We start from the raw sequence: 12,568 nt of genomic DNA on the forward strand, positions 1-12,568 counted from the left end.
AGGAACTGAGAATTAGCAGAAGCTCCATGACTCTCTGTACTTTTGTGATGCTGTGGTTTTATTTATCTTGGAGGAACTGGCAGCTGTTGGGATGTTTATTAGGGCTTTCAGGGCACTAGGAAAATACAAGCAAGTGAAAACAAAATGACACTGAAGTTACTTGCACAGCCTTGCTATAAAGGATTAGAGGCAGATAAAAGAGGGGTCTGGAAGGTATAACAAGGATGTTTTTTCAGGAAAGATTGCAAGAAGTGTAAGTTGCTAGCCTAAGAAGTGGCTGAGTGAAGATACAATAGCACTTCTTGCATGTATTAATTAAAAGATTAATGCAAAGAGGTGTAACCAATGTATCTGTAGGTAAATAATTCTCCAGCTTGGATAGAATAGGGAGGACTTAAAGCAAAGCAAAGAGCTGCAAGCTGGGCAAAGGGAAACCTTTCTAGGGTAGAGAAAGCCTCTAGGGAATTGCCTGAGAAGGTTAGAAAACCACTGGTGGTGGAAATCCTGCAAACTTCTGCTAATAATGATTTACATGTACTTAATCCTGTGACAGGAAGATGGATTAAATGATCTCCTGAATTGCCCTATTTTCTGTTGTTCCATGCAGAGAGCAAACTTGTGAGGCAGTGCTGATGTATTTAATAAACTCCCTCGCTAGCTCCTTTTGTTCTTCCTGCCAACCAAAAAATGCAAAATGTGCACTGCTTTTCAAACATCTCTTCTTGACACAACTTTTCCTTCAAAGTCAGGGGAAGATAATTTCTTCACCAAAATCTTACCTCATGAAGGGATTGTTTCTCTTGGCAGCTTTTCTCTGCAGTGATTCACTGATTCCCTTCAAGAAAAGACAGCTAGATAAAACTCCAAGGATAACCAAAGCAGTGTATGTAGGAGCAGAGTGAGAGCTAAAATGTCAAGGAGAAGCAAAATCTGGCATCATGATCTGATACATTTCTGTGGTCTCTGCAGCTGAAGTCCGTGGTGAGGAGGGAGGGTGAAGGCAAAGCAGTTCAGTTGCTGTAGTGGTGGTGAGATTAGAGCTTCAGGAAATCTCAAGTGCACAAAAAGCCATCCTGATGTGTCTCATGTTAGTGCCTTGATCATAACAACCCAGCAGCTCTCCTGTGAGTGTTCCTCTCTTGGGATCATCCATGGCAGTGTCTTCTGCAAGGGAAAGCAGTATTCTGATCAGAATCCTTGTTCATGACAAGAGAGCAGAACACTTGACAAACATGAGTGGGGAGCCTTTCTTCTATTCTAGTCATTTCTTCTATTCTCTTCTCTGTGTGTCATGGTTTAACCCCTGCCATGCAGCTGCTTGCTCAATAATAACAATAATAATAATAATAATAATAGCTGCAGAGCTACTTGTGATTGCCAGCAGAAGGGAGGAGGTGGTGTGAGGGTACAAATCCCAAAGGAGAAGGAAGAGGATGGGCATTATCTCCACAGTGACCACAGATAAGGTTAGAATGGTTTTCATTAAAAATGAAAACCAGTGCATTAGACTGGTTCTAATGCTGATTTTCAGAACTAGAAAGAAAACCTAATCCCACGGCCTCCAGGCCCTCAAATTTTATCCAAAAACCAGAAGAAATACAACTGAATCTTCCTTTCCTCTGTCCTTTGGATGTAATTCTCTTATTTTAAAATGCCATCAGTCTTCAATGATAATATTACTACTAATAATAATTTCTTTTTCTAGATCAGTGCTGATTACCATGTTTCTGCCCTCTCTGTTCTGTGGCCTGACATCAGGAAATACTTTGATTTAGGCTCTTCCTGGTGGTGTATCACCTGTTGCCCTGCACATCTCCCAGTGGCTGATTGGGCTCTAAGAGCTCAGAGATGTCATAACAATACTGCATGAAATTCTGTGGCTTTAGCCAGACAGCAGCACGTCAAAAATTCAAAATAGGCAGTGAGTGAACAGTTAGTTGTATTTCTGACCTCTGAAAAATGGTCTTATTTTGTTTAATGATCACTGGAGTGATAAAATTATTGCTTATTAATTAATTAAGTTATAAAATTGGAGCATTTCCCTACTGTCACAAATATACACACAGATGTATAGATGTATTAATTTGCACAGACTCTGTCACTCTGCTGGCTTTTGATGTGCAGCTCTTGCCATTCTAGTCCCTCACTCTGACCCTCCCAGCTGACATGCCATAAAATACAAGTACTGCATGATTTGGATTAAAATGCCAATTTCATTGAGCCAGTTCTGTTGGATATAATTGAATAAATTTTCCCTCCCTGAAAAGCTTCTAGAGTTCTACCTTGAGTGCTGTTTAAGAAATTACCAGTGAGGCTGTGCTCAGGTACTAACAGGATTGTACTTTCCAAGAGATTCATCTGATTTCCAGACTGAGTTAGTCTTCCACAAGTGATAAGAAGCTTTTTTAAGCTACTTGAGTCAAGAACCCTGAGAGAAATAAAATTAACTTTGCCATAAGCCCACAATGATCATATTAATTATATTTCTCTCCTTAGTTATTTATTAATTGGAATGTATATTAACCATGGCATTAATTTTGTCAAGATCCACATCATGGTCACAAGCTTGTGATTACCTGGATTATCTCATTTACTTCTAAAAACGTCCTTATATTTCTTCAGGTCATCTGAAAGTTGCCACTGTTTCCCAACAAAGTGAAAAAATTATCTATATATGTCCCCCAGCCAGCTCTGCTGAAATAAATAGATACAAATTTCAGAGAATTGCAAAAATCAAATTACAAACCTTAGTATCAACTCATTAATGTCATTCTGAATTATTTTTTATATGGAAATATTTAATAGTCTCAGCTATACCAAACATCTTTGTCGTCCCAGATACACAACAGGAGTGCTTATTGATCTCTTTTTAATTAACTGTTATGAAGGCCAAGGTTTCTCTTAGTAATGAATCACTACCAGAATTCCTGCAGCTTTGGTTTACTCAGGAAAATATCATATTCCCTTTCTTCCTATCAATTTTGGCAATAGCTTGTTATTTGTAGCTGTTTTTCTTGATTAAACTCCTACATTCTCAACCCTCTGCCTTATATTCATTATTATTCTTTTTTTAAATACAATTCCCACTTTAAGCCTGCTTAGTTTTCTAATCAATATGATACTCCTCCTGAAAAAAAAGGGAGGCAGCTTTTTCAAACAATATTGATGAGAAATATTCTTAATTAGCATTTATAGTTTATTGCACTTTTATTTTCTTCTAACAGTGTTGCAGCGTCTGCAGGAATTGTTGCAGGAATTGTTTTCCCCTTGAGGCACTTATTTTAAAGCTGCAAATGCAGTGGTTTGGGTGCTAATCATGCTTGCAGATCACAGTGTAAAGTATCAGGATGTCTTGTACAAAAGTTACATTGATTTCTAGGTTCGTGATCTGTTGTTTCTCACATGCTGAGACAGTTCTTGTGCCACACACAGGCCTTTGTGTCAGTGAGAAATCTTCTGCCTCTCAACACTTCGTAGGCAGCACTGCATCTCCCCTCCAGTGCCCACGTTGGTTACTCAGAATTCTCTTACTCACAGTGTGGGAATTCTCACCCCCTCCTCCTTTTGTTACGCACAGGTGCAATTGTTTGGGGATTTGAACTTGATTCAGTGGGTTGTAGTAGATAGAGGTGCAATTGTTTGGGGATTTGAACCTGATTCAGTAGGTTGTAGTAGACACCAACTAGTAAACTACTCAGTATTTATAGGACACTGCACTTATCCCATAAGCATTTGGCAAAATGTGTCTCTTGAGGTGTCAGGAGCAGCGTAATTTTTACTGCAATTGCCATTTCCCTTCCATTTTTCTCCCAAGCCTGCTCCAGTGGAAGCAGCTTAGGACAATTTTGGCAGTACAGGAGTTGGGCTCACCACAGCAGTTTGCTGCAGCACCACCTGGGCCATCCTGTCCAGGGGTTTGGACTCACCCTGTGTAGGAAACACCGAGAAGAGCCTTTGCAGGAGGATTGCCATCAAACCCATCACTGCTCACTCCTCATCCTAGGAAAACACAACATAACAATCCCATGAAAGGCTCAGATTCTGATGAAAAGACCTATTTTGAAATGTTTCCAACCATCTCAGTGGCTTGACCCACTTTCTGAGCGACTGCACCCTCTAATGGGGTGAAACAGATTGACTTCCAAAGCAGCCAATTTATTTTTATGTTGTTTATTCCTTTCTAGCCCTTACAAGTGTGATACAATAGCCTATTCTTGTTGCAGTGAAACAAGGACAGGTATGCTGAATGTAGATTACAGGGAAGTATGAATATTCAGTAAAGACTTTATATGATTAATCTCTACTCTGGGTTAATGGAAAGTGTGTAAACAGATGTGTATATTCATGGTGAAATGAGAAAGGAATTTTAAACATAGAAAGGAGAATTTATTTCACATCTAAGTCCAGAAAAAATACGACTTTTTAGCTACTGTGCATAGCCATCACATTTTACCAAAGCTTTGTGGGGAAGTGAACATTTAAACAATGAAAGGAGATGAAACAGACACTTAATCCTGATGTTGCATCTTGTCAAACAGGTGATTCTCTAATGGACCAATGAAAGCCAACAATGACAAGTTGTGGTCAACAGTCCTTGAATGTGCTGATGGTTCTGCTCTCGTTATTCTTGTCAGCAGGTAACTTTTATAATTTCTCTTTTACTGATGTGTGCCACAGGAGAAAAATAGTTGCAATTTAATACTGGCTTCCTACAAAACAAACAAGACCAAGTGAGTTTTAATTGCATAATAAATAAATCATAGAATCACAGAATGGTTAGGGCTGGAAGGGAGCTTCAAGATCACCTAGTTCCAGTATAAACAAAACCTCATTGTGTTTAAGGACTGGAAGCTGGAATTTGAAATGGAATTGAAAATTCAGTTTAAGAAGCAAGCAGACTGGAAAGTTGAAAGTGTAGCTTTATTTCTTTTGATATGCTGTTTTTTCAGCTCATCTGAAAAAAGAAAATTATTTCCATACCACCATAAAACACATCCATTTTGCTAAATAAACATCCACTGGAAGCAAAGCAAGTCAGGTTCCAGTTGTGTGTTTTTCTGTGTGCACACCAGAGTATGTAAAGCATCTGAAGGATTGAACTTGGAATCCATGTTGTTTTCCTGAATCTAAACAATTCACTGGACCAGAGATGTTTCTCCTGGTGCTTGGTAGTTCTGCTCTAGATGTTTGCTATTAGCACACAGAAAGGGTTTGTGTGGAAATGTGCCAGTTGTTAGGCTGAGAATTAGTTGAGTGCTCTGATTTTTAGTTGTATTTGTTTTTCATAAGTTACTTATGACATTAGGGTTTTCTGTAATTGTGAAAAAATATTTTTAAAAAAATTAAAAAGGTTTTCATTCCAAATAGATTTGGTCCTACAGGTTTTTAGCTTGCAGTTCAATATCTTTAATCCTCCATTCTTGAAGCAGTTTGTAATACAAAAAGACTTTTTCTACCATGGCTCCTTACTCCCTTGTAGTACATCCCATCCCCACCCACCCTAGTTAAAACTTTACCAGGCATCATGTTTCTTAAAGTATCCTTGTGCTCCAGTCAAAATTGTGACTACTCAGTGTGTGTCTTTAATATTCATATAATATTAATATTCATATCCTCTCCACCTAGTCTGAGCATGTGTTTCATTGCCCACGGTCTCACTGCTTGTTTGCAGTGTTCCAGTTGATTCTTGCTAATGATAGTTCATTATTTAGCTCTGACACAGCCCTTTTGCTAACAATATTATAATATTATCAGTTAGACTACTCTGCTCATGTTAAAGCATTCTTTTCCTTTGGAGCCCTTGCTCTGGCATCCCTAATTATGGAGCTGCATCCCTAATTATGGAACTGCCCTCCTCCTCTTCTGATGGACTGGGATCAGGCACAGGGGCTGGACCTGCTGCTTTGGTGTCTTCTAGGCTAAAGAAATTTCAAAGATCTACTTCCCTGGTGTAGGAATGAAGGCAATTATCAAGAAAACTTCAAAGAAGCGATCAAACAAGGGTCAAACATCACAAAACTTTTCCAGCTGCTTGTCTCTTCTGTCCATTTTTGTAAAGTTTTTATACCTTTGCCAGTCTTTATAGGGGACTCCTACTGGAGCTTTCCTGAGCTCCCACTCCTCTAACCCATTTCCTCAAGATGATATAATTGTTGTCGTTGGATGGGACACAGGGATTGCGCTGTGATTGCAAATAGATTTATTCAGCCACTGGTGGGTTCCCTCAAGCCCTTATTCCCTCAAACCCAGACATAAAGCCAGTGTTCTGATTATTTTTTCTTCTCTTAGCAGTACTGCCTCTGAAGTGCAGTGGTTTTGTTTGAAACCAATTACACATAGCTTTTTACACTTCATACACAATTTATCTAGTATCATGGCTAACTCTTGGCTTTGTAAATGTGTACCATGCTGTTCTGTTGCTCCTTGGCTATTGGTATTTTTAATATCTGACATCCACTATTAGTGTGTAGAGTCCAGACTTAATTGGAAATCATCACAAGCCTCTCATGCCAACTGAGCTCTGCTCCTTGTGGAATTTTGCCACTGACGTCTGTAGGAATGGGTTTAGGTCATTGGTAACTCACACCCATTTTACAGGAGGAAATTTATAATTATTTTTCAGCCAGACAATGTAATTTTTTTGTCCAAGACAGACCAGCTTCCATAAAGGGAAACTACTGGCTTTATGCAGTGAATGACAGGGGGGATAAAAAAAGGATGCTACTCTTAGTGGAATGATATGAACATCATTTTTAACCTGAGCTGAAATGAAAATCTAATTGCAAGACTCCCTTTGAGTGCCCTAGATTTACAGACTTCCATCTGTAAGGTCTTGCTTTACTTCCAAGTCTTTGTATGCTGAGATTCACAATCTTAGTGATAAATTTCTGGATTGATGAAACTGAAACTTCAGATACTTTATTTCAGTGCTAGCAAGATCACAATGACACTTTAGGGGTTGTGAACACTTACAAGTTGTACTGGGCACACAAGGAATTAATAATAAAGGGAGGAGCACTGTGCAGTCATGCAGCAAGAATGACTTTCTGACCACTAACTCTTAGGTTGGCTGTGAAATTTAAAGGATTGAAACACATTTATAAAATCAGTGATGACAGCAAGGCTTAGATTAACAAGCAAAAATTGTCAGATTATTTGCAGGTTACAGCATTTTTCCTTTGAAGTAGGAAATGAACATCCAGATAGCAAGTTAACATGTGGTAAAATGCATATATATGAATATTTCTGTGGTTCCATATGGAAAGCTTAAAAACACCAGCCATTCTGAAAGTCTTGAGGCTTTAAAAATTCAGTATCTAAATTAAAAATGTACATTAGGCAGATCTCTAACTGTGACCAGATAGGGAAGTAACAGCTTGATGTCTGCTGGCTGTGTAGTTTTAAGGTAATGTGGGTAAGTCTTGTGATGATGAAGCATGACAGACTATTCTCCTGAAATCCTTTGGAACAGAGAGAGGAGCATCTGTATCAACTGTTCAATAACAGTTTTCAGAAATAGGATGAGAATTTGCACTTGCAGCTCCACTACAGACACAGCTGCGTCTTTGCAACAGACAACTTAAGACCTTTACAGGTACAATTCTTCTATCTGAAGTATTTCTATAGAAATGAGGTTCTTTAAACCTGGGGATTTTATGCCAAGTTATTTTTGGAAAAAAAGTACTTGAAAGAAAATAAATCCCATTTTGTTTACTGGCTCTCTGATTCACAGAGAAGCAAAGACAGCAATTGAAATGTCACAGATGAAGTGTTTTCACTGTGTGCTAGGTCTGGCTGGGATGGGGTAGAAGCTGTTTTTTAGGGCTGGTGACCAAGGCAGAGCTGGTGTCACACCCCTGCTGTAGCTGGTGACAGGCTGGCACTGCTGACCCAGACTGGCCAAGGTGGTTCCCATTTCATAGGAGGGATGCTCAGCAATAAAATTGAGGTTGGGGCTTATCCAAAATTGCTCAGGGACTGCCTGGACCTCACTCTGCTGGTAGTGAGTGATTGCTTTAGCATCACTTGTGCTTTGCTTTTTATTGTTGATGGTGGTATGGGTTTTTTCCTTACCCATTTATTCCACAGTGTTTATCTCAACCCATGAGTTTTCTCTTTGCCCTTCCAGTTCTCTGGCCCATCCTACTGGGAGGGGGAGTGAGCAAGCAGCTGTGTGGTGCCCACCAGGGGTACCTCACCCCACACTGACTTCAGAATGTGATTCAGCCCTCACATCGTGCATTTATTCAATCACTGACACATTTTGCTATTAAAGGATAAAAGTACTTGCTCAAACAAACACATCTCTCCATGCAATTACATGCTTTGTGGATTTTGGGACAGTTTGAACGCGCAGATTTGTGACAAGGGTTACAGAGGCTGTGAAAACCTAAGTTAAACAAAGACAATGTCTTCACTGAGGATAGCATCCTCACTTTTGGAACACATGGTTTTCCAGAACAGGTAGGTGATAGTTTTCACAATATCTGTATTCCTTTAGAAATGGCTTTCTTCCAGCACTTTGCGTTCCTGACTGAATTAATCCACAAATCTATTTCTTCTTTTGTGAAAGTAATGATGACAGGTATGTGTGTGTGTACATAAATGTTTAGGGTGGGCTTTCTTGACTCACTTGGCACTACAGGTTACCTTGTTTTAAGTTTAGTACTCTGGTTTTTGTTCCAGGCTCCCTCTACCCACAAATAAGTGATCTCCACTGTCACAATCCTTAAAATTTCTCTTGAAATCATTATACTTTACAAAACTGAGGATCAAAAGTGTTAGGAATAGGCTTTGTTTTTTTTGAGCAAGGTAGAGAAAAGGAGGATTGGACAGGTAAGGTGTGTAGATGCAATTGCAGATCAACAGGGACTCTGTGCAGAGGGCTGCAGTGCAGTTCAGCTGAATCCATGCAAGTCATTATGTGTATCCTCTTGCACTGGTAAATGGACAGAAGATTGATGCACCAAATTAGGAGGGTTAATTCTGCCAGTCCAGAGTGAATATCCTTTATTAATTGGGGTAACCTTATGAGCTGCAGCTGCCCACAGCATTGCTGAGCCTCTGTTCTCCAGTCAGGGCAAAAACATTTCACTGCTGAGAGGATTCAGACATTCTGCATTTCACTTTGCTCAGAGCTTAAGCCCTTTGGGGTGTCTGTAGGGTACATGGACTCTTAAATTGTGCCATAACACAAACTATGAATATGGAACCACAGATTGGCTCCTAAAAGACTTCCAAGAAGCTGCATATGGTTGCTCATGACCATTCTGGAAGGGATCTCTATCCTGCCCCTCTGCACAATTGAAAAGCTCAGGGAAACTAAAATGATAACAGGATATGTGTGGACATCTTTTTTCCTCCAGTAAAAGTGATTGTGGAATCAGTGTGACACATTACTGCAAAAAAAGAAATGTTCTCAGAGCAATTTACATGAGAACTTATTAAAGAAGAAACAGAAGAGCTCCCAGGAACACCTGTATTTTATTAGTTCTATTTGTTCCCAAATTCAGAGTTGTTCAGATTTGTTATGTTGTTTGTAATTACTGTTTCTGATAGAGTATTCCTTATCAAAGATTGACCTTTACAGTAGAGAAGACATCAGGAACAGTAAACCAAGTGTCAACAAAATTTTATTGCAGTTTCTACATAGACTTTCTGGTTTTGGTAAGTCCCAGGAGAATCAAACATGAGCATTGTGGTGTGTTATGGATATCCCTATATTTAGAACAGCAATATGAAAACATTTCCCAAAATATTTTTGTGCCTCTTAACATGGGGGGCATTTCTTCCCTTCCCTTAAAACAAACAGTGGTGGTGGGAAACACAGAAACAACAAAATTCAAAACACAAGAGTCTGAACATTGTTACCTTTAAGTTCTAAATGTTACAACTTTGAAAGTTCTGACACACCAGTGTTTTCCAGAAATCAGCCAACAATTGTTTAACCCTGCCAGTGAGCAATGAGAGTTGCTAACATGCAGTAACAGAAGTGACTCACGAAGCTGCTGTTGTTTTTGTCTTACAGTGCTGTCCGCGCATTTTCGGGTCTGCGAGCCATACACGGACTACAAGGGTCGCTACCACTTCGGTTTTCACTGCCCCCGTCTTTCTGACAATAAATCTTACATCTTTTGCTGTCACCATAACAACACAGTGTTTAAATATTGCTGCAATGAGACAGAATTTCAGACTGTTATGCAGATGAACTTAACAGGGAATGCAGATGGATATATGCATAAGTAAGTAAATGAGTTTTAAAGTACTTTTCACCAAACTCTTCCTGATCTAATAATGTGGTCTGAGGTGCACTTAATGATGGAAGCAATTAGATTAATTGCATATACAGAAAAACATTACTAAAAGGTTTTTGCTGTTGCAGAACTCCTAAAAGAGAGACTATTTCAGCTTTGCTGTCTTTGCTTTGACGTGGGCTGTAAACGTTGCAGGGAGAGTAAAAGTTGCATAAAAGTGTGACAAATTAAAAGTTACATATAAAAGTTAGAAAAGTCTCTTCCCTGACCCTTATTGGATCCAAACTGTGTTTAAATGTGCATCAGTAAAAATAAACCCCAAAGCTGTTCGTAGGTGAGAGAGGGAGTGAGTTGACATTTTCCACATCAACCCAAATGCACTATTTGGAATCCCTGATGTTTTGAATCTGAATCTCTTGTAACAAATCACTGGCCTTGGGGAACAGAATGTATCTGCTTTTATACTGACATTGTGTGCTCTCCTTGCCTGCTGTTCCCTGGGATGCTTTGCTCCTCTGCTGAGGGCTGTCCCCCGAGATAAATGTCTAAGCTTTGGGGGTTTTTTATAAAGAACTGGGAAGTAGTAAGTAGATCTTTGTTACTGATTACCTATTTAGAAGGACAAAATCTTTACTTTTGGTCAGTTTCCTATTTAGCCTTTGACATTCTGGCCACGCTAATCTGCTGTGATTTCTCTTGGTGTAATCCCCAAGGTGGAATTGTGATCAATCTGCTTTCCCTGCCATTTTATTCTGGCATTCAGCTCCTCCAGGACAAGGAAGGGGGCAGATTAGAGACAAGTGGAATCGCAGTGTATGGATTTCTGTTCACAGCAGGGATTTTGGTGTTTCCTGTGGCGCCAGTCAGTTGGGGTGCTGTGCTCATTGCCATGGAAGCAGGTGCAGGGCTGTCAGGAGACGATGGAGCTGGAATGCTGATGCTGGCTGGTCCAGCTCGCTGTGTGCAGCTGTGCTCAGCTCCTGGAGTCAGCAGAGCATTGCCTTCCTCAGCAGCCACTCCTCACACAGAGCTGCCCAGGGAAATCTGAGTCTTGCATAGGTGTAGAAGCTGCATTCTCTAAATTTACAGGTGTTAAAGTGTCAATCGCCTACAAAGACAGACAAAAATAGACTCTACCCATGTAAGATAGCTTTAAATCAATGTAAATCTACACTGTCTTGTTACTTTATGTACAGTTATGTCCGTCAGGTGAAATTTCCTTGTCTTGGCTTTTAGTGCACCTGGGAACATCACGAGAACATATCACACACAGCACTGGGAAGATATTCAATACCAAACCCATCAAAGACCATCCACTTTGCCTACCCTTTGTGCAGTCCAGACAATCCAACACCTGGTGGCACCTTCACCTGGGGCTGCCCAGCTTTGGCAACATAAATAGCTCCGGGCAGCCTGGTAGAGCTCATAGCAATGTGCCCCGCTGCTCCCACACAGTGTGCTCTCTACACAGGCTGAAAATCTGGGATGTGCTGCCCCTTTGTGTGCTGGGGTGCCCCTGCTCCCTCAGCAGTCCTGGATGTCAGCCTGGGTGCAGAGAGGTCCTCGCAGGGCTCTCAGAACAGAAGGATGGGCACAGAGTCACAGACAGAGCCAGCATCTGCTGCACACTGAAAAAGAGCTTCCTGGATGGACTCAAGTGGCTGTTGCCCCCATGCTTTTCCAGGTCTTTGTCCTGCATGCAGAAAATTGGTTTTATTTCTCCCCCTGCTGTTGTGTGAACCCTGCACCAACACTGCTGAGCTCCCTGTCTCACAGAGGCTGGGATGTTGCCCTCCAAAGGCAGTTCAGCCAAGCAGAAAGCCAATGCTGCAGGCTTTTCTCAGTGTCTCAGCAGCTACTCTGTGTATTCATAGCCAGAGCTTACTCAGGTAAGGCTCTTCTGCCCTTTCTTTCACCAGCAACCTGAAATGTAGAGGGCAACCAATTTCCTAGGCAGAGAAACAGGTTGCAAAGGATGCCCTGGGACACAGAGTATTGCTCTGCCTCCAGCATTGTTTGCCTGCTCACATGTGCACTCACCCCCAGAAATAAATCCAGGGCTCTTCACATCACAGGGCTGTTGTGTTTGTGAGCAGTTCCTCAGTGGGAAGTAAAGGAGTTTAGTATTTTATGGACAAGAGCATTTATTCTGATAAAAATATTTACAGCAAAAGGTATTATATTAGTTTTCATTTAGATTTTTTTTAAAAGTCACCTTATTTAGTTTTGTGTCCCTGTAGTTTTTGTTGGTAAGAGTCATGGTTGAGAACCACCTGCAGACTATTTCCCATTCAGTCCAGGATTTCCTGGGGACA

The 12,568-nt window shown here is 40.5% G+C and overlaps 1 protein-coding gene across 3 annotated transcripts in view; it reads left to right on the forward strand.

The window, feature by feature from the left end:
* Positions 1-12,568, forward strand: part of SHISAL1 (shisa like 1) — a 66,192-nt gene that overhangs the window by 24,938 nt on the left and 28,686 nt on the right. For all 3 annotated transcript variants that reach the window (XM_085048971.1, XM_085048970.1, XM_085048972.1), the window contains exons 2-3: positions 4,539-4,637; positions 10,028-10,241. In XM_085048971.1, coding sequence (XP_084905097.1) covers positions 4,571-4,637; positions 10,028-10,241 — 281 coding nt within the window. In that variant the 5' untranslated portion in view covers positions 4,539-4,570. The remainder of the gene's footprint in view (positions 1-4,538; positions 4,638-10,027; positions 10,242-12,568) is intronic.

This window comes from Lichenostomus cassidix, chromosome 1Aa, assembly GCF_008360975.1.
Source record: "Lichenostomus cassidix isolate B80296 chromosome 1Aa, HeHo_3.0, whole genome shotgun sequence".
NCBI lineage: Eukaryota > Metazoa > Chordata > Aves > Passeriformes > Meliphagidae > Lichenostomus > Lichenostomus cassidix.